The 23,359-nt window shown below is 34.1% G+C and overlaps 1 protein-coding gene across 1 annotated transcript in view; it reads right to left on the bottom strand.

The window, feature by feature from the left end:
* Nucleotides 1–15,205, bottom strand: part of CAPS2 (calcyphosine 2) — a 43,186-nt gene extending 27,981 nt beyond the window's left edge. Inside the window, exons 1-7 of the mRNA XM_037739303.1 lie at nt 15,125–15,205; nt 14,091–14,140; nt 12,338–12,380; nt 12,137–12,250; nt 10,555–10,731; nt 5,423–5,545; nt 2,039–2,106 (exon numbers count right to left, since the gene is read on the bottom strand). Coding sequence (XP_037595231.1) covers nt 2,039–2,106; nt 5,423–5,545; nt 10,555–10,731; nt 12,137–12,250; nt 12,338–12,380; nt 14,091–14,140; nt 15,125–15,205 — 656 coding nt within the window. The remainder of the gene's footprint in view (nt 1–2,038; nt 2,107–5,422; nt 5,546–10,554; nt 10,732–12,136; nt 12,251–12,337; nt 12,381–14,090; nt 14,141–15,124) is intronic.
* Nucleotides 15,206–23,359: the final 8,154 nt, after the last annotated feature.

Here is a 23,359-nt window from a genome sequence, read left to right as displayed (position 1 = left end):
ATAATTTCGGCTCACCACAACCTCCGCCTCCCAGGTTCAAGCGATTCTCTTGCCTCAGCCTCTCAAGTAGCCAGAAGTACAGGTGCCTGCCACCACACCTGGCTAATTTTGTATTTTTAGTAGAGTCGGGGTTTCTCCATGTTGGTCAAGCTGGTCTTGAACTCCTAACCTCAGATGATCCACCCGCCTCAGCCTCCCAAATTGCTGGGATTACAGGCGTGAGCCACCACACACCTAGCCTAAGCTACTGAGTTTTGTGGTGACATATAATTCATACTTAGGTCTTACAGGTTTCACTATGATTGAAATGAGAAATTCCTGGAGGGTTTTATCTGGCTTGCCTTTTAATAGATTAACTGTGGGGTGCTGGGTTGAAAATAAACCAGTAAGGGGTAAATCCAGAAACAATGAGACCAGTTAAGTAGTACCTGAAATAATCCAGGAGACACAAGGTAAGTTTGAACAGAATAATGGCAGCAAAGCAAGTAAATCTATGTTGATAGTAGGACTGGGAATGTTTGCTAACAAGCTAGATTTAGTATTTGAGAGAAAGAGGGGGATCAAAAGCATCACCGGCATTTTAGGTCTTAATAGCATGAAGAATTGGGTTGCCATGGAATAAAATGGAAGATTTGGTCATAGAGGGAGAGAGGGCAATAAAATTTCAGAAACCCAGATTGGAGAAAGTTAAATTGAAATCTTAGAGAAGCATCAGATTCTTAGAGAAGAACCACCAGCACATAGGTGGTTCTTAAAGTCATGATACTGGACGAGATAGCTTAGAAAGCAAATACAGAAGAGTTTCAAGAACTGAACCCTTGGGCACACCCACGTTTAAAGACTGGGAGGACGAAGAAGAACCAGGAGACATTCTAAGAAAGAGAGGAAGGTGGAAGGAGAACAGTCAAGTATCTCGTGCAGGAAGCCATGCAGGAAAAAAAAACAAACAAACAACAAAAAAAAACATTGCTTCAAAGACAAGAAAGTTTCAAATAAGACAGCTGCTGCAGATGGGTCAAGTGAATGTAAACTGAGAAATCATTAGTCTGGCAATATGGATGTCACACCACTTATGGAAAAAAAGTTGTTGGAGGCATGGTGATGGTGAAAACGCTAAGTTAACGGGAAAAGGGACATGGGCGACTCTAGATATACTTCTTTCAAAGAATTTACTGAAAACATGCATCATTCTTTCTGTCATTCATTCTTTCTGCTCATAACTAAATAGTTTTTTCAAAGCTAAGTCTTACTTTTTCCTTTAAGTAGATTATTCCAGCCTTTTCCGAAATTCTACCATATTGCCACACTATCATGCAATTCAGCACTGCATATGTTACAACTTTAGTTTTCTAAGGGGTTTTTAAATTCTTAACAGTCTCACAGTTCTCAAGCTGCACCAAGGCACCCTGAGGTACCACAGTGAACTCACAGGAGCACTGTGGGATATTTTTAATTTTTGAGGGAAACTCAATGATACTTGACATAACTTGCACACCAGGTAAACTACTAGTTCAGCCTCAGGGTAGTTTACAGTTTCAACAAGACAGCACACTATACTCCTTCAATTATGTTACATCTTTGCAGAGCTGAGTTTTCTATAGTTGCTATGATAAAAAGAAAATATCAGGTGAAAATCAATATGGAATATAAAGTGAAAGTGGCAGCATAATAAACAACTCTAGGATTTGAGAGACTGTACAGTGCCCAAAAAATGCGTACAGATCCTTAGTAAGAATAAAGTAAAGATACCTTCTTTTAATTTATGTGTATTTTTAATGGTCATTTGTTGTTAGGAAATAAATACTTCTTAAGTTGTTTAGACAAAAATACTTAAAAAATAGAACTGTTAGGTATTTCTATTAGTTTAAAAGTGCTGTGAAAAAATTACTAAAACACTAACAGTGCAGTGAACAGAGAAAATTTGGGAACCTCTCAGTTAGCCACCCTTTAATTGACCAAGGATATGAGTGTCACGCATGAAAAGAAATTTAATGAAAGCTTTCTGAATTGGTTTCTATTACTAGTTGCTAATTCTCACCTAGATAAATGGTCTATCATCACTTGTTCTGCAACAGTCTGTTTCTTCTTCTCTGCAGCCACAGTTTCCTGGGAAGATTAAATGAAGACAATTTCACCATCCATAAAGCAGAACCATACAGTACCTAACACAAAAGTCCTAAAACACAAATTAAATATCTCTGATTTCCATCGTAAATACAGATGAAAATAGGTTTCTATTAAAGATTATAGATTACTTTCCATCATTAATATATTTAAATTTCTATCATTTAATCTATAAATATCATTTATCTTATAAAAAGTAATGCACTTGAATTTCAGTAAAAATCATCAGAATTTTTATGAGCTGCCTTTGCATTTAACGGAACACACTAAAGGAGGAAGAGACTATGGCATCCTTCCACTCTATTCCTCCCTGCAAAAGGCATCTTAACCTTCTGCAAGAAGACTACCAACACTGACAAAAAATAAGTTTAGTCTAACACTATTCACAGCAAAAGAAGGCAAAGCTGAGTTTGAATTTTAATACCTTTCATCAAAAATAAAAAGGAAAAACAAAGCAAAAACTCTCATCAAAAGTATATTTTCTTTGCATATAATGCATCAATAATATTTAATAAACTTTTCTCAATTACTAGCTTGATTAAGCTTTCTTCATACTATTTTTCACTTTTCCAAATCATCTGAAACTAGTTTTACTATTTTTTTTAGGTCATGTCTAATTAAAATATTGGTAATCATTCAATTTCAATTAGATTATCATGCAGCTACAATAACTAAAGTGTATCTTTAAAGGGGCAAATAAAAGAGGTTAGAAAGTTAAGAAGTCAAAATAAAGTTTGTTCTGTTTTTAGAATTTAAATTACTGTCATCCCCATTGATCACGCCAATAAATGAAATTAAGATCGAGGCTTTCTAACCTTAGGAAAAGCGTTTTACTTAAAACTGAGACAAAATATCAAATAAGAATGTCTAAAGACATCATAAAACAAATGTAAAAACTTGTAAGAAAATTGGAAAAGTTGGGCACAATTATTTAAATGTTATCAATTTCGTTTTTGGGGGGTTTTTTTGAGACACGGTCTTGCTATGTCACCCAGGCGGGTGTGCAGTGGCGCCACCCTGGCTCACTGCAACCTCTGCCTCCAGGATTCAAGCAATTCTCATGCCTCAGCCTCCCAAGTAGCTGGGACTACAGGTGTATGCCACCACGGACAGCTAACTTTTGTATTTTTAGTAGAGACGCGGTTTCACCATGTTGGCCAGACTGCTCTTGGTTTCAAGTGATACACCAGCCTTGGCCTCACAAAGTGCTAAGATTATAGGTATCAGGGCCACTGCACCCAGCCTTAAATTTAGTTTTAATAATAATGTTGAAATAAAATTTAATAATAATGTTAAAACTAAATTTAATGTAGGATAAATAAAAGTGTTATTTAGCCTACGCTAAATTATTATTAAACATTATTATTTGTTAACATTATTTAAATGTTATTTAGCCTATACTAAATTTAGGTTTTTTGTTTGGTAGAAATTCAAGATGCATAGTTTATGCATTTATGTATGTCCTATATAAAGTTTATGCTATTTAATACATCTTGTGTCACTCTTTAAGCTCATGACACTTTATAAGATTTTTATTTAGCAATAAACTTAAAACAGCAATTAAAATGTTTAAAAATTAGCACAACCTACAAGTAAAGCAAGGTGTATTTTTTAATATGTAAGAGTGATTCATAAAGTGGACATTGACTGAAACATTAAAATTATACACAGCAAAGATCTACATCGGCCAGAACATAGATGCAAAACCCAGACACAAGCCAAAGAGGGGAGATTAATTAATACCCCAGAGCCATGCAGAAAGCCCATCTTGAGTGTTGAAGATTAGGGTGGCTTTTACTTTGTAGGAAAGGTTACAATCACCCATAGGCACATTGATTTAGATATCTGTGTAAACGTAAAGCAGATTAGAAGCAGAAGTGACACTGATACAAGGATCTATCAACGTTATAATGACAAAAAACTGGATGAGATGGGCATAAAAAACCATAGTTTCACTGCTTTTATTGTCATTTAAGTAGTTTAAAATTAAATAAAGAAGTTTCCACCTACATTTTCTAAACAAATTGGTGCTAATTTCAGATGCTTGAAAGCTTACTCATATAAATGTTTCCTTAGCCGGAAGAGGAGACAGTTAAATGAGTACTACCAAAATAAAATAAAATTTGAAAATGAATTTAAATACATTGCTGCTAATAATGTAGTTATAATGAAAAGAAAGAAAAAGAAATCTATTAATATCCAGATTGCTTTCAATTATATCAAGAACAATACTCAGTGAGCCTTAATTATTGTAATATGCATTTCAAATATAACTTCAGGGATATATCAAAATAAGGTTTATTTGGGACACTATTTTTCCTTATAAAGTAGCTATTTTAATTTTTAGGATAATCCTGATAACACTTATTCTATTAAGCATAAATATCCAAATAATAATAGGCATGAAAAAAATAATATGCATGTGATTTAAGTAAAACAACTCACAGATTTGCAACTTGGGACATCCACAGAAAATCAGTTCACCTAGTCCAGAGATTAATTATACATTGCTGTTAATTCAGAACATAATTTATTCTGTATGACTGTGACCCAGATAAAATATATATTGAATCTCCATTCAATGATAATAATAATGTAACTAACTAGATCCATATTGCTTTGTTACTATTTATGCTATCGAAACCAGAGTTGTCCCAAATTAGCTACCACACTGGCATTCCATCAATCTGTTTTAAGTATGCCTATAACATTAATCACTTGAGTGTCTGGTGTGGCCAGTGAGCTCCAATTCCAAGCAGCTTGGTCCCCTTACCCCAGAACATTTCAGAAATGTTTTAATTATCTATTTGTCCCAACTGGTCTAAACAATACTCATCAACCTAACTGATTTTGTAAAATACATAATTTAAAGTTAATACTGAGCATCTGGAGTTTTGTTTCACTTTTCCTAAAAAAGAAAAATAACTTATTTCTGGAATTTCCTTCACTGGCCTGAATTTATGTTAGTAGCTCATTATTCAAAAAATAACCAGGCTGCTTTTGGGGGAAGAGGGGGTGACACAAAATAAACTCACTAACATAAATAGCAGCCAATTCACATTTTGAACAGTATAAACTAAATTTTTCAAACAACTAAAGATTGAAGACAATTTTTCCACAGAATGTATATCAAACACCAATCATTTATAAAAATGAAGATTCAATTTTTCATTAATGAATATTCACCTGAGTCCAAACTCAATTGTTGCAATTATTTATTCCATTTAAAATCTTTAAAATCTTCGAAAGCAAATTAGATTAATGGCTCAACAAATGAGTAAAAATGCTCACAACTTACTGCGTACAATTTTCTTGCCCTCTGTTGTGTATCACAAGAATTGTCTGCATAACCTTGCTGTAAGAGGGCTTTCCTATCCAGAGTTGTAATGTCAGCTGTGTTGGCTTCTTCACGTTGCACACACTATGCATGAAAGAAATAAATGAACCAACATATACATATTTAGAATGTTTGCTTTAAACAAAATATGGGAAGAGATAATCACAGTATATCTCAGTGACTATTTGTACAGCAGTTAAAAGTACAGGCTCTGACAATCAGATTGCTTATATTTAAGTCCAGTTCTTCCATTTTCCAGCTAGATGACCTCTCTGTGCCTCAGTTTACTCATAAATAAAACGCTAATTAATAATAGGAACTACTTCATCAAAAACAAAAAGCATTAAGAGATAATACATGGCTAACACTTTATCAAAACTACTTGATACAGTAATCATTAAATAAAAGTTAGCAACTATTATTATTATTGTCCAATTTGAATCTGCGAACAATTAATAAATGTGGGCACATCTACTCCATTATAAAATTAAATTCAGAAATAAAATACTAAAACATGGGTGTAATCTTTGAGGTAAAGGATTCTTTGGGATGCTAAGAGATAAGCACCAATTTTTTCTTTGGCTATGAGATGTGCTTACACTACCTCAGCAAAACAAAATGAAAGGTTCCAATAGGATAGCAGCTTGTCAAAAACTTAACAGATTTCAAGATTTCTTCCTCCAGGCCTTATTCTTACTTTAGAACTTCCTTGAAAGGTTACACTCTATCTTCATACTCCTATATAAAATTTTGTTGTATATTTATTAGGATTTATTGCCTGCCTCTCCTAATGTAAGTTCCATGAAAGCAGGAGCCTTGTCTGTCATTTTTATTGCTGTATCCCTGGTGGCAGAACAGGATAACACAAAGTGAGCACTCAATAAAAATTTATTCAATAAATAAATAATGAATCTTACTTGGGTATTTACTATTTAAAAATCAATTTATGAGGATGCCTCATCATTTTATTTATTTGCTCACTAATATACTCTTTCTAAATAGTGATTTATTTAAACAGGCACCAAAAAAGATGCTTAGCATTATATAAGGTAAATCAAGCAGATTAATTTAATGCATATATTTAAATATAAGCAAAGCACTGTATTAAGTTCAGGTCGAAAATACTTTCGAAATAATTTTATTTTGTATCAGCTTGTTTTCAACCTTTTACAAAAGGAAAACTGATATTTCCACTTAATACTTCAAATTCAACCTCCCAAAACCAGATTTGCTTACAGTCTTCCCCTACCTCCAATTAATGGCAACTTCTTAGGCCAAAAGCCTTGGAGCCATTCTTTTTTATTATAAAATATTTAATTGAAAATAAAAATTGTAAATATTCAATGTGTAAAACATAATGATTTGATATAAATATAGATTATGTAATAATTATCACAATCAAATTAATACATCCATCACCACACGTAGTTAATATTTGTATTTGTCTGTGTGTGTCATTAAGACACTTAAAATCTGCTTTATTACAAAATTTCTAGGAAAAAATACAATATGATTAACTGTAATCACCACAAATAGAGTAGTTCCTCCTAACTTATTATCTTATAACTGGAAGTTCACATCCTTTGACCAAGTCCCCATTTTCCCAACCCCCTGAGTACCCGGCAACCAATATGCTACTCTCTGCTTCTGTGAGTTCAACTTTTTTAGAGTCCACATATAAGTGAAAACATACAGTATTTGTCTTTCTGTGCCTGGTTTAATGTCCTGCACATTCATCCCTGTAGAGTCATTCTTGGTCTTCCCTTTCTCTCAAGTCTACAACCAATCCATTCAAAAATCTTCTTAGCCCTAGTTTCAGAATCTATGTACAACATGACTTTGTGAGACACTATAAAGTTCCAAGTCTGCAGCTACCATCACCTAGGTCCAAGCCATCATCATCAAATCTTGCCTGGGTTATCGTGACAACCTCCTCAGAGGGCTTCCTGCTTCCAGCTTTGTCCTATTCTCAATAAAGCCCATCCTGAAAAGAACAAAGTAGCTTTCTGCCTCATAGAAAAAAGCAAAGTCCTTACATGGCTTGTGTGGCCTCCCCGATCTGCCTCCCAAACTCCCTTTAACTCTCTGACCAACCTCCTTCCATCTCTCCCTTGCTCTCCCTCCTCTGACCATACTGTCCTCCTCACTAGTTCTTAAACACTCCTACTTCATGACACAGAGTTTCTCTTGACTAGCTTGCTCTTCAGGTGTATGCTAAAATGCTTTCTTATCTAAAAGTCTCCACTGTTGATCCTATACAAATTGCTACCCTGTACCCAAAGCACTGACTTTTCTAGATCCCTTCTATATACCACACTTTTCACCATCTGTCATACAAGCTGGGTTGATGGATTAATTATTCCATTGATTGATTTTCTTTTCTCCTTACCATTTCCTTCCATTAGAATATAAGTTCTTTAGAGGCAGAAGTTTATGTCTATTTTATTCACTGATTTATACGGAGTGCCTGGACAGGTATGTTGCATAAAATTAACCATTCAATAACTATTTGTTGAAAGTTTAAATAATAAATGTAAATTATATCGATCATTTCTAAAACTAAAAGGTTTTCTTAGGTAAAAAAAATGTGTTTGAAATGAATAATAACTAGTAAAATTAGGAAATTAAGATTATTTTCTACAAAATTGAAGTTTAATGATTTTCATGTCTAATTTAAAGATGTTTCATTATTTTAAAAATATATAAGTACACATAAGTTTGTGTTTTAGGTAACAAAACAATCTGACAACAAGAGATTTATCACCTTTTTACAGTAAGTGGAAGGAAAACCCAACAAAAGAAATTTACCATGGTTTGGATGTTTGTCCCTCTAAACTTGATGTGGAAATTTAATCCCCAATGTTAGAGTGGTGTTTGGGTCATGGAAGTTAATCTCTCATGAATAAATCAGTGCTGTCCCTCAGAAGTGATTGGGTTTTCATTCTAGTATTTCCCAAGAGTGCTGGTTGTTCAAAAGAGCCTGGCACTCCACGTGCTCTCTTGCCTCCTATCTTGCTATGTGATCTCTGCACATGCTGGCTTCCTTTCACCTTCTGCCATAAGTAGAAGCAACCTGGAGCCCTTACCAGGTACCCAATCTTCAACTTTCTAGCCAACAGATTCTTGAAGTCCTTACATGGCTTGTCTGGCCTCCCTAATCTGCCTCCCAATCTCCCTTTAACTCTCTGACCAACCTCTTTCCATCTCTCACTTGCTCTCTGTCCTCTGACCACATTGTCCTCCTCAATATTTCTTAAACACTCCTTCTCTCTTTATAAATTACCCAGCCTCAGGTATTTCTTCATAGCAACAGAAAATAAACTAAGACAAGAATAAAGCAGTCAAACTTCTATTTTGCAGTTCAACTGGTTATCAGTTGACTCATGTATCGGACTGATTAGTTAGCAACTACAGCCTTTAGTTCTTGCCCTGGATCCTAAATATATCTAATCTTAGCTTTGCTTTACCAGTAAAGAGAATCAATTTACATGTTGGCCCCTGCTTTAAGGAGGGGCTTATATTTCTGATAATCAGGGATGTTTTCTATTTACAGATATTACTAGTGTTAATTCACGTAATTGTAATAGAATTTACTAATAGGGCATTTATATAGCAGTTTTGATTCTCATAATGGTATACGTTTAAAAAGACATCAAATAAGTTCCTCAAACCCCTTAAGTACAAAATTATTACATATAGAATCTACGGAAATGCTTTTTAACTAGATGTTCTTCTGTTAGACCACTAAAAACATGTTAAACTTAATAATTTCACACCTTTAATATAAAAATCAAAGAGGCAAAGCAGCATATTTTCCAGAAGAATTTCTGTGTATATTGACTTCTACAAAACTCTTTTTTCTTACTATACACTTAACAATTATATTAAAATACCTGCAAATAAAATTTGTTTTTCTCTTAAACCAAAAGTAAACACATGACCTCATTTGAATTTGCATTCAAGGAAATAAAAGTTTAATTTAAAAAATATTTGGAACCATTTTGCTGCCACTCAGTAAAGCATGTGCTTAGAGAAAACTTGATTCTGTTTTCCCAACATCTGTACAGTGATCTAAATATCCCTCGGTGTTTCCTGCAAACAATACATGGTGAGATGCTAAAAGGTTATGAAATTATCTTGCCTAGTATTACAGACACCAGATTATGATATTTGTATATTGATATGTGGGTCTGGTAAAATGTTTTTAAAATAAGACAGACCAAATAATCCCATTAATTTTGTTACTCTTTCACCTAAACATTATGTGATTTATTTAATTCTAGAGAGTTCCTACATAGATTTAAAAAATAGCTGACATGTCATACCTACTTATAAATTTATCATTATTATTATTTTACCTACAGGAAAATGCTAAGCAAATACAACATTAAAACTTCCCTGAAAACACATCATTCTCATAGAAAGTTAACTGAATTAAAAATTCTATCTATATATTCTCCTCTTTATGACCAGTAGTATCATAAAGTATTTTTTAAATTATTACTTCCAAAAACAAGACTTTTTCTGTATGATTATGAAAGCCATTACAATTATGTTTATTATTATAATCATTAATAGTGAACTTATACCTAATTAATATTACATAAAAACATAACAATTTCAGCAATTCATGATGTTAAAAAAACATTTTCCATAATGAGACAAAAGACAGTAATGAAGTGATGGTAGATTTTGCACAAAACAGGATCACTATAAAGTCTCAAACTACTTAACAATTTTAGAATTTAGATTGTCAGACCAACTGAATTCAAGACAGCTACATCAACAACATACATAATGCTGTATTATTTCTAATCCCAAGGTACGTGAAAAACTTCTAACAGAGAAAAGATGACTAAACTATGTGGCTGTAACTTTTGTGTCAGAAAATGAGAACAATAACCCTTTAAATTTCTTATGAAGAACATAATGTAAGTAAAATATTTACGACAGTCCTTGATTCTTGGAAATAAATGTTAACTATTATACTTACTATGACTAATAGCAAGATATATCACCCAAAAAAAAGACTTCTGCAAGATGTGCAGTTTTCTTTCAATTTCATTAGAATTTTTTAAAGCCTCATACATTACCTTTTCATCTATCTTGTTTCTTGGAGACTGTAGATGTGTAATATTTGATTTTGTATTTTCTGTATTTCTCTGACTATACTGCTTATAGCCCTCTTTTATTTCAGTTTTATATTGCTGATATTTTAGTTTATATTTGTCTGTTGGTGCTGGCAAATTTTCAGGTATTATGTTCTGATTCTATAGGTAAAAAGAAAAAAGTATGTTATCAGAAAAAAGTATTAATTTTCCTTATTGGAAAATTACCTTAGCATTTATTTCTTTAAAGTGACCATTATAGTCAATGTTCTAAGCAGAGATGGTATTTAAGACATTCAACTGGTACAGACAGCATCACTGACCAATCAGAGCAAACGGAACTGCTCAAAATGGGCACTTATCTTAAATACCAGTAAGCTTGTACCTTGTTTCCTATCTGAAGATCCATTCATCATCTTTGTTCTTAGGAGTTTTAGATAAGCTTTTCTTCCCTGCCCCAGAAGAACTCTACTGTTAATCTTTTTTTTTTTTAATAATAGACATAGCAATTAAAGATCACTAATACTGAGAAGCACTAGTTGTCATTTCTAGAATATCAAGATATTCTATCTATTTGCAAACATGGAAATATTTTCAAATAAAATTTGTTTTTCTCTTAAACCAAAAGTAAACAAATGTCCTCATTTGAATTTGCATTCAAGGAAATCAAAGTTTTACTCAAAAAATATTTTGAACCATTTTGGTGCCATTCAGTAAAGCATGTGCTTACAGAAACCTTCATTCTATTTTCCCAGTATCTTTACAGTGACCTAAATATTATTTGGTTCCCTACCACATTTCTATGCGAGTGAGAGATAATAGAGTCAGTGAATAAGAGAAACCTAAAAGAAGTGCTATACAAATACAAGGACATATTGTATTGATCCAGGGAGGGACAGACACTCCAAAAGGAGCTTTTTATAAAGCCAATCCAACCCTTGAAAAGTGTTGAGGATATTCATGTCTAACCCAGAGGAGAAGGATGAAGCAAACCTTCAGGATATTATTCATGCAATTTTCCAAAATGAAACTAAGAATATGAATAGAGCCAGCTATATGAAAAGACTAACAAAAACAGAAAAGCCCTACTCCTATGCTAATCAGAATCTATATTCACATTGTGAATAAAACACTAGGTATGACTGAAACATAAACACGTCCAAGGAGACAACTTGGAATGATCATAGCTACTTACTCCGTAGTATCCCAGCAGCCTAAAGTATGAATCAGTTTCCAAGAGGCCAGTCTTAAATTGCTAAACTAGCAAGATCTGATCTAAGAGTCTGCTATATTTAAAAAATTCCTCAATTCTATATTAGGATATAACTGTACTTTACTGATTTCATTTAAAAATTTTAAAATACCAATTTCAATGTGTGACAAAATGTAAAACAAGTAAAAATTGTTTTATGAACATTATTGTTTGGTATTTTAATATGTAAAATATTTAAACTTGGCAAAACATAGACTGAACATAATAAAATTTCTTAGTTTTATTAAGAGATTAAATCCAGTGCTAATAATGCTTACTATAATTCTGAAAACTGATAAGCAAGTAAATACTAACCAATTCATTTAGATGGTGCTGAGTATACGTTGTTTGATATGGTGTGATCCAACCAACAGTAGAAGATGAATTTTGTGGGTCTGCTGTACTCAGTGGAATATATGAAAAATTATCCTGAAAAATAAAATTAATGATACTTCTTATATGCTATGTGTGATATTGTTTTAATGTTTATTATATTAAATAAAAAATAAAAATTACCTCATCAGAGTCAACAAGGCTTCCCAAATCAAGTCGTGGGACCCTGAAAAAAATAACCTATGTATCCCATAACTTTTTAACATGAAACTTTAATCACTGCAAATCTTACATGTTACATATTTTATAAATAGGTACACTGAAACCAATGGTGCATGGCTTCTACTGGCTTGTGATAGGGTTTTGTTAAATGTTCAGTAATTTTTCAAACTGGTCGTTAAACACATTCATCATTAAAAATACATAAAAATTTATTAAATTGTATTAAAAACTAAATACTTAAAACTCATCACTTCCTGATGATTTCACTGTACTTCACTATTATCTGTGCTCTAGAGATTATCTATGTCTAGCCTATCTCTATGAAAAGAGAAAGTGTTATAGTGTGCATCTCTTTTCAATTCTGTACTCAGTGATGTTATATAGGTACACTGAAATCAGCCTTGGTGGGATCATTTACACTGAAATTGACAAATGCTATGAATCAGGGCTTGGTTTAACATTTTGTTGATTTCTGAAACTTTAAAAAGTCATGGAGAAAATGTTAATAATGCAGATTCAACCTAAAATTATATGATGTCTATAGCTGTCACACAGTGAATAGCCCCAAAATACACTGAAGAAACATGATTTTGTATTCAAAACTATTATTTGACTCAGCAAAGAAATCACTCATGTAACTTTAAAGTAAATAAAAATATTAACCAATATTCATGTTGGAACTACACTAGTTCATCAATTGCACCATAGGTTAGTTAGAGATACAGAGTTCAGCCAAAAAAAAAAAAAAAAAAAAAGAGAGAGAGAGAGAGACAATTCTGTGAAAATCTATTGGTTATATGGAATCTACAAGAGAGACTGTGCATATTTGGTTAGTATTTGTAAATTGATTGCTACACATCCTTTATATCAGTAAAAGCTATAATCAACTTAATACATGCCTAAATTTCTTTATAATAAAGAAGTAAAATTTACAATAAACTTATAATACACTTTCAGAAAACCAGTCCTTAAACATTTCTCTGCACACAACTGACACAGCCATTGTTACATACTCAGTATCTTGAATCTAGTGCTTGCATCTAACTCTATTTTTTATGTCAAAATGAGCATGCATGTAATCTATCACATAGAACCACATAAATGTTGATGTTTATTAATTTTGATCTTCAGAAATGTCAATATTGTGTGGTTCAGCCTAGTAAATTACTAAGTTTTTAATTTCTATTTTTAAAGAAGCTCTGTAATCTAAAATACTTGAGAGAATATAAAAATCATATTATTCTAAATTTTAAAAGTCAAAATAACATATAAAACATAAATTAATATATTCTAAACCAAAAATAAAATGATTTTAAGATTGACAAAACTGTAATATTCCTCAAAATTAAAGCACAAACATAATTATCCTTAAATTTAACTATATGAATTATAAAAGGATGAAAATTTACATATCTCTTTAATAAATGCATATAGCTAAATTATCCAAATAACGAAATATTTTCACTTTTTCAGGAAAATATAAAACATATTTTTTAAAAAATCCAAAGAACTTTTACCTATAATTCTACTGTCTTATCACTAAAGCTATTTTAATTTTAGTATAGTAATTTTTCAGGCTATCCATATGCATATAAATTTTTCTGTGGTTCACAATCATAGCTACATACATAATTTTGCTTTCTCTTTTTAACTAGTCGATGTATGATATATATATGCCCATTAAACAGTCCAAATGTGAAGAAATGTAACTTACACTGGTGGGCAAGAATTCTGGTTTGTCCATGATTCAGAAGTCCACCTTTGCTTTAATTTAAAAAAAATTTTTTTGAATCTGCATGAATATAAACATACCCTTTTTACTTTAAGAGATACACAATGAGGCAAGCAAGAGAAATAATAGCACTCTGCTTGAGAAGACTTTCTCTCAAATAAACAATAATGGAAAAAATAAGTCAATAACAGAGTAACTACATAGAAGCATGCCCAACCTACTCTAGGAAATTTAGAAAGCTTGATTTTTTTTTTCTTAAGGCAATCTTTAATAGGAGTTCAGAAAGATGAGGAGGAGTTAGCCAGATGAAAAGAGAAGAAAGAAAATTGGTTCAGCTAGGAAACAACTTGTGCTGCACAGGCCTCCAGACAAGAGTTAGCATTTGGAAAGGGGTAAAATCCAGAGTGTGAGGAGGTAGGGCCAACCTGTTACATTATAGTAGACGTTTGGAAACTTAGGCCTTGTTATTAAGGTAATGGAATACAGTGTAGGGTTTGAAAAAGAAAGTAACAAACATATGCATATGTTTACCGTTCAATCTTTTTGCCAAAAAGCTGTACAAGGCATGAAAATTACAACAAGCTTAGCCACCATGAAATAGAAGATATAAATGAGTCTTAGGAAAACTTCAAGTTAATAAAAATGGAAAATAATTCACCCATCAGCACTTACATCCTATTTCTGAAATGTTATCTGACTTGTGCCTTTTTCGTGGTACTGATAGCAACCGTAAAATTACATTATGCTATTTTTCTTTTTTTCATATATTTTCTTTAAACAAACAGATATTTTTAAACAATAATAACATAATAAGTTTAATTTTTAAAAATAAAACAAAATCAAGCAATAGCAAATTTTCAAGTAATTATTATCTTAAATTTTGGTGGTTCCATTTTTCAAATCTAGGAAATGTTGATCCTAAATATTTGTGAATGTAAGTAGTCATAAAACATGAAGAAGAGGTCAAAAAATTATTTAATGAGTCATCCTGAAAGAAAATTATATAGTTCACATACTTGTAGTGGCTTCTTTCTTCCAAAGAATGGCTGAATTTGGCTCCTAGAAGCAGCAGCAACTCCTTTAACCTCTAACTCCATTCATTCAAGTTCATATATTTATCATGCAGTATACTTTGAAACAGATAGAGTAAATGTTAAATGATAATTCTTACTCTAATTTTAAATAAGTCATACAAATTACCTAATAAGGTTACCTGGAAATAAATCATATGGTTAATCACTTTTAGTGCTTTCACCAATATCAACTTTTGTAGGGCAAATACATTATGCCCTGTGTTCGTATGAATAATGGGCTCCCAAAGAAGGCTATGTCTTAATCCTCAGACCCTGTAAATATACCACCTTACATGGCAAAAAGGGACTTCAGATGTGATTGAAATAAGAATTTTAACATGAGGAGATTATCCTGGATTCACTGGTGGGCTCAGCGTAACCACCAGAATCCTTGTAAGAGGGAAGCAGGAAGAACAGAGTGAGACAGAGAAGATGTAAGGATGGAAGCATAGGTCAGACCTGGGTGAAAATGCAAAGCCTCTGGATCTGAAGATGGGGGAAGAAGAGGTCATGAGCAGCCTCCAGAAGGCAGAAGAGGCAAGGAATGGATTCTCTTCTGGAGCTTCCAGAAAGAACTCACCCTATTGACAGCTTGATTTTAGCCCCTTAAGGTTAATGTTGTACATCTGATATCCAGAACTAAAAAGAATTTATGTTACCCACTAAGTTTTAAAATTTTTTGACAGCAATAGAGAACTAATGCATCTCTCTCTTCTCTACTACCACCATGAGATATACATTTATTTCCTTTACTCATTTCCCAAAACTTTATGAGTTTTGGTTTTGCCAGAGTAGGCTGATAAAAATACTTTTAACAAGCAGTGTTCTTCTTCTAGAACAAAGAACAAAATGAAGTAAGTGGTCCAATTAGTAATAATGTGATGATTGGCAAAAATGCTTACAAAAGTTTGTTGAAAGTAATTAAGCTGCAAATATGTACAAAATAAAAATCAAATGAATATATGTCATTGAAATTTTATAAATTTTATACTTCACCTTTATATTACCGAGGATAATTTTACATTTAAAGATTTATTCATACTTTCTTTTTCTATAGTCTTGGATTTCTTTTAATAGTAAATCATTTTTGTTTTGTTTTTTAAAGGAAAGATAGCATGGCATCCTGACAGCTTGGAATTGGACAGACATACATTGTAATCCTGATTTTTGCCACTTACCCATAATTTAAGTTCGAGTAAAAAATCTCTAGGAACCAATGTTTCTATATAATATGTAAAATGAATTTAATGTCAGTACTTTTCTCTTCCTGTTGGAATAACATTCAATAAATGGTAACTATCATTCATTATTATTAAAATATACTTTTTTTTCATCCCAATGAAATCTTACCTGAAAAATATACCAGTTCCTTACTAACTTATCTACATGGTTCCCTTCACCCCATCCCTAGAGGCTCTTCCTCTAAAAATCCCTTGCCGTAAGCCTGGAATTCCACTCTAAGTCAAGTCAAGAAGACTTATCAACCAATAGTAAACATATTCTGAAAAAAAAAAAAATACAAATCATTAGATTCAGAAATTCTCCTATAGCACTGCAGATGGCTTTCTTTCCAGAACTATTTTTTACAAAGATGCAACCTTTAAAAGTTCCTATTGTTTTGTTTTGGAAGCCAGAGGTGGGTTGGTTGTTTAATCACACAAATTATTGTATTTGCGATAATGATTCCTGGCTAACCAACCCAAGTTGAGATAAAAATGCTGACGAATCAGGAAAACAATTTTCTCCACATATCAGTCTCTCAATTATTTATATCCTCGTAACAGTTATAGCTATTTCGAATCACTATAGGTCATTTCAAATCAGTATACTTTATTTGCAAATTTAAAAAGCATCAACATTTAAATCCTCAAATGCCCATATCCTCCCAGTTCCTGTACTTCCCCAGTTATGACAGTCTTCACTCTTCACTGTCATTAGATTTTCATTTCCCTAATAAACTGTCAAGGCCACCATAGTTGGTGTCTTCTTCCCTTAATAAAGCACAGGTAGTAAATATTTAGTCAATAAGTAAATTAATGTAAAATACATGTATATACTTTATACATATTCTTAGATTCCTTTTATTTCTGCATCTAATTGTAACATAATCACAATGTCAATATATAAATTCTGTCTTCAAACAATTAGATAAAATCTTTAAACCGTTGCATTACAGCTATTAGTCTTTAATGCTACACTGTACACCTCATATTTGCTCATCCTATGTCTCAGGATTTAGAAGACCCTCAATGTAGTAGGAACTTAACATATATTTGTTAAATAAGTGAAGTCAGTTAATTCAAAATGACATAACATAAAAGTGGTTAACTTAGATATAGTAAAAGTATTCAAAGGGCAATGCCGTCATATCTGGAACACTTCCGGATCTATCGAATTAGAGCAGTCAGGCAACTGACACCCTATGTAGATAATTTTAAGATTTTGACAGGGCTTCAAAGACAAAAACAGCCCAACCTTCTGATTTTCAAACTGAGCCAGCTGAGACCCAGAAATGTGAATTGTACGTTGCCAAATGGTTTGCCAGTTATTGCAGATCCAAATTCACACGTGGGTTTCAGATCTCTTTTCAGTACTACACTCTCAATGGTACAGGTAATAAAAGAATCAGAGGGGAATTGGTGTAGGGACTGAAGAATTAGAAATCTAAACTTGGTGGCACAAGAGTGAGCATTCCAAATAAATGACTGTGAGCGAACCTATGTCAAAGGTTGTCTTTGTCATAAAGCACTGAATATCCAGCTGGGCTATGTTGGAGATAGGGAGTAGCAAAAGGAAGGGATAGCACTTCTGAATGGCTTCTGTCCCCACTCAAATAGCTGCAAGTCATGAGATGACATTGCTGGCATACAATAAACACTGTTGGCTAATGTCTTTAGTGCTACCAAAAATAGCTGAACACACTTCCCATGTCATTCTTTTTTTTTTTTTTTTTTTTGAGACGGAGTTTCGCTCTCGTTACCCAGGCTGGAGTGCAATGGCGCGATCTCGGCTCATCGCAACCTCCGCCTCCTGGGTTCAGGCAATTCTCCTGCCTCAGCCTCCTGAGTAGCTGGGACTACAGGCACGCGCCACCATGCCCAGCTAATTTTTTTTTTGTATTTTTAGTAGAGACGGGGTTTCACCATGTTGACCAGGATGGTCTCGATCTCTTGACCTCGTGATCCACCCGCCTCGGCCTCCCAAAGTGCTGGGATTACAGGCTTGAGCCACCGCGCCCGGCCTCTCATTTTTTTTAAGAATGACTATTTCCGATTCCAATGATGATCACCTCTCTCTTGGTAGTAATATTACCGGTTATTATGTTACTTATACCAAATCAGAACAAAATGGAAAGCAAATAATAAACTGATTTAGTTTAGCTCATAAATAAGGAAAAAAGGAAGAGATCTGTAAATACAATTTATATTTAAGCTACATGAAGGCAGGGACCAAATCTATGTTGGATCCGAGGCGGCCACAGACCCAGAATCTAAATTGAATTTTAGGTCATTCCTAATTTCAAACAAAACAGAGTAATCCTCCTTTCACCACATCACTCCCCTGGCCCCCAAATTAAATTATACTTCAGAGCACCTGCAGTGTCGCAGAAGGAATTCCCCATCCCCTACCTATCTGGGATTCCTGGACAGGACAGGCTCGGGGCACAAGAGACAGCCAGGCTGATTTCACCTAACAAGCTCGATAAGAACAGGTCCAGAGTTAGGAGGGCTGGAAAAGGTATAAACTAGCGCGATTCCTCCAAAAACCGTCTTCAGAAAGTTTCAGACAGAAGAGTCTGGACCGTCCAGGCCCGCGTCGGCAGGTTGCCCGGCAACAGGCGCTCCTGAGCAGGGCTTCTGATTACACTCTCTCGCCTCCAGGGACCAAAAGGTCGTCGGCCCGAGTCCCAGTGTTCGTTCTACGCCACCTCCCACCCCCTCAATCTGCCTCCTCAGTTCCGCCGCCTGGCTGACCTGAACTGAGCATGTCGCGGGAGACTCCGCCACGCTCTGAGAAGTACTTGCTGGAAAATCCAAAGGGGCGAAACCTCGGCTCCCGCCACCGGAACCTCCTAGGGAACCGGCTCCGCGGCTCCGCGGCGCCCCCAAACCCCGGCGAGGAGCTGGAGTGGACTCACTCACCTGCCTTTCTCCTGAACAGGGAAAGGGCCAAAGCCCGGCCCGGATTCACGGCGGTTGTTGTGTAATAATTTGTCTAATTGAATTCTGTTTAACATATTTCATAAGGCACCTATCTGCGCGCAGCGCCCATAATAATGTTTTGAGGGGAAGAAATTTACGCATATGCTGTAATATCTGCTCTCAAGGAGCTTACGCTTTTTTTAAAAAAAGATTGCAATATATTATATAGAGATACATCGAGATATTAGACGTGGATATTACTTCAAATTTGTGTGAACATGTATACCTATAGATGATTACATGAATAATTGCATATGTATGTATGTGTATTTGCGAGTGTGTGTATACTTACAATTTAAAATGATGTATGGAAAGGGCAAAGTCTTAGAAATCAAGAAACCTGCATTTTATTTTTTGCCAATTTTTTTTTAAATCAAGTTTTGCTCTTGTTGTCCAGGCTGGAGTGCAATGGCGTGATCTCGGCTCACTGCCACCTCCACCTCCCGGGGTCAAGCGATTCTCCTACCTCAGTCTCCCGAGTAGTTGGGATTACAGGTGCCCACCACCATGCCCAGCTAATTTTTTGTATTTTTAATACAGACGGGGTTTCATCATTTTGGCCAGGCTGGTCTCAAACTCCTGACCTCAGGTGATCCCTCCACCTCTGTCTCCCAAAGTGTTGTAATTACAGTCGTGAGCCACCATGCCTGGCCTAGATTTTTTTTTTCATGTATGCTCTGTACACAACGTCTTTTGGCATCACTCCTCACCTATAAAGGAAAAAAGCTGGTTTAAATAATTTCAAGGTTCCACTCCACTCTAATATGCACTAACTTTCCTAAATTACACAGCCAAGAGTCAGATATTCAAATTACAAGTAAGAGTTTATTAAGGTTAATCCAGTACTTCTCCGACATAATCATGTTTTTCTAATCTGCAGTAACCTCAAAATTAGTTCCCCTCTAAATGTATGTATCAAAACGTGAATATTTCCAGTATTTCCTGGAGCCAGTGTGGTAGTAAAAATACAAATAAATTTTTATACAAATAAAGTATAAAAATAGCAAAGTAAGTAAAGGAAGTATAATGTAATTACTGTATTTTTCTGTACACTGTACTTCATAAAATTCATCCACCAATTACCCCCACATAGAGAGAAAAGCAAAAATAACAGAAAACAAACCATAAAAACAAAACAGAAAATTAAAGTTTTAAAAAGTTAAAAAACACCTTAAAAATTCTGGTGCCCCAACTAACCTTGGCCATTCCACAAATAGATGTTCAAGAAAATAACATTAGGATATGTACTTGTCGATTTCTGGCAATTAGACTTTTCACACATAAAGTTTTTTAGTGTTTCTGAATATAGCTGTCTAAGCCATTGGGAGCATGGTCTAAAAAACATAATGTATACAATTTAGACATTTTGCTAAAACATCTATTAGAAGAGTAATAATCTTGGATTATGTTTTGACTATATATGCTCTACTTTTACCAATCTTTAAATCCATTACTCTATGAAATTTCTGTTGTTGTTAAAGGCAGTTAATTTCTCTATAAATAAAACTAAATTAACTATCTGTTCACCTTTATCCCTATTGACCTTATCCCTATTAGCCTTTACTATTTTGCAGATCCAAAATAGTTTGCATTTGAAGCTCAACTTAAAATTTTCGTTTACTTGATCATTCATTAATGCATTCAACATTCACTGAGTACCTACTATTTGAAAATATGTGTCTTTATGCATTCATTTGGCCACCTATGTATTTCACAAACATCCACTGAAGACCTTCTATCCTCAAATATGCCCAATATTAGAAAAGGTGAAATATATAAGCCTACCCAGTATTTCCTTTTATATTATTACATCGAGTCAATTAAATCTCTTTCCTTTATAAATAAAAAATATATATTTTTTGAGCCCCATATATATATATATATATATATATAACAATTAAAATATTTTTTTCTCTCAAGAAGCTTACAATTGTATACAACATTATTAGAAAGTTAAAAGAACTCATTTATTTATTCAACCAATTTTTATTGAGGGCCTAAAAGTTCAGCTCCTGTTCAGGATGCTAGAGATACAACAATGAAGAAAACAAAGCCACTGTTGTGATGAAGGTTACAACCTGATAGAGAAGGCAGATGTTAAAAAAATAAATAACATAAATTCAGGAAGTAATTAATGCAATGAAGAAAAATATAACAGGTTAAGTGGATAGGCACTGACAGATAGGGGATGTAGAATGATCAGGGAAGACTTCACTAAAGGGAACTCTACGAAGAGCATTGCAGGCAAAAGTAACAGCAAGTGCAAAGGAGCTGAGAAGAGGTCATCTTTAACAAGTTGATGGATGTGGCTGATGCAGAATAAGCCAGGAGAGAATGCAGGAAAGAGGCCAGAGAATTACCCATGGTCAGGTTATGTAGTGTCTTTTGGGCCATACCTAGGACTTCAGATTTTTTATTGTGGCCCCCCACAGAAATGTGAGCCAATTCCTTAAAAGTCTCTGTCTCTCTCTCTCTCTCTCTCTCTCTCTCTCTGTGTGTGTGTGTATACACACATATGTATATGCCTATAGACATCTGTATCTCTCTGTGTGTAAATATATATATGACTATAGGCATACATACATATATATATATGTGTGTATACACATAGATTTATAGAGAGAGAGCTTTATATATAAATGTATATACACATATATATATATGCATATGTATATGCCTATAGACATCTGTATATCCAGGAAGAGACATTTATGTATAGATACATGTAGCTATACATACCTGTATCTATTTCTCTATCTGTATACCTACACACACATATATATGTTCATGTCTAAATCTATGTGTATTTGGGTGTGGGATACCAGAAGCTCAGTTTGGACTATGTATGTGACACAAAATTAGCATATACAACAATTTCCATTAGCTGGTAGTAGACTAGAAACATATTCTCTATTGCCCAGTAGAATTTCCATTAGGATCTTTGCATTTCTTCCTTTTTTATAACCTAATTTTCTGCTTTTTATTTAAAAAAAAAACGATAGCAGCTGCATCAAAGTAGTTTGTTTTGCTTTTTTGTGTATGTGTCAAGGTTGACTATGGCAGAACATTTCAGTAGATGTAAATATGTGTTCACTTGAATTTAATGGCATTGTAAACAACTTCAGATCACTAAGTAAAGATGTTTATTTGAAACATAGAAATACTGAAAAAAATTTATGTCATGAGGGATAATGCTGGTTTTTATTGAATATCAATATAACTGATGTAATGAATTTAAAACATTAAGCCAAATGAAGTTGACTTATATTGCGATGTAGGTAAAATAGACAATGAAATGGACTCTGTCCATCCCAGTCTCGGCATATCAATTAAACTCTTGGAGTCTACTAGTCACCAAACAGTGGCTCTGTTCCAAACTATCAAAAAGGGAAGATTTTGCCAAGAGGAACTACTTGGCTACATCTTCCAGGTGTCTATTTTCATCTTTCTAAGCAGTCAGTCTCTTCAGATGAAAAAACAGAAGCAAATTATTAAATGTTTGACAAGTTGATAATTTCGTATCACAGTATGTCACTGTGTAGGAATTGCCTATTGTTACTCTGTTTGCAATGTCTGAGGGAAGTGGCAATATGATTCTAGTTTATTTAGAACAATAAAAATCTATGCACGGAAGCTGTGTGTGTGCTCTGCACTCACCTGGCCCACTGTCAGCATCCCGCACTTGTTCTTTACCTAACACTGTGTGGCTTGCATATTGCAATCTGTATTATAATCCGGGCGCGCTCTGCAGATTACAGACTGGATACACAGAAAGCAGTTTGGAGTTTGGATGGTTGAAACTCCCAGCACCAGACGGCGACTCAGAGCTTTCCGCTGTAGCCCAGGGCTCTGTAGAAGGCGAACCCTGCTGCCTGTTCCTCTCCACAGCGACACTGACAGGGGATCCAGCCTGCTGGGCATCCCCGCCCTGGACTGGAGCCTGTGCAGGAGGATGGAACCAAGGGAGAGTGTGGTG

Source organism: Cebus imitator, unplaced genomic scaffold (assembly GCF_001604975.1).
Source record: "Cebus imitator isolate Cc_AM_T3 unplaced genomic scaffold, Cebus_imitator-1.0 Scaffold67, whole genome shotgun sequence".
NCBI classification, from domain to species: Eukaryota; Metazoa; Chordata; class Mammalia; order Primates; family Cebidae; genus Cebus; species Cebus imitator.
Note: the sequence above shows the minus strand (reverse complement) of the source record. Positions and strands in the feature narration are given on the sequence as shown.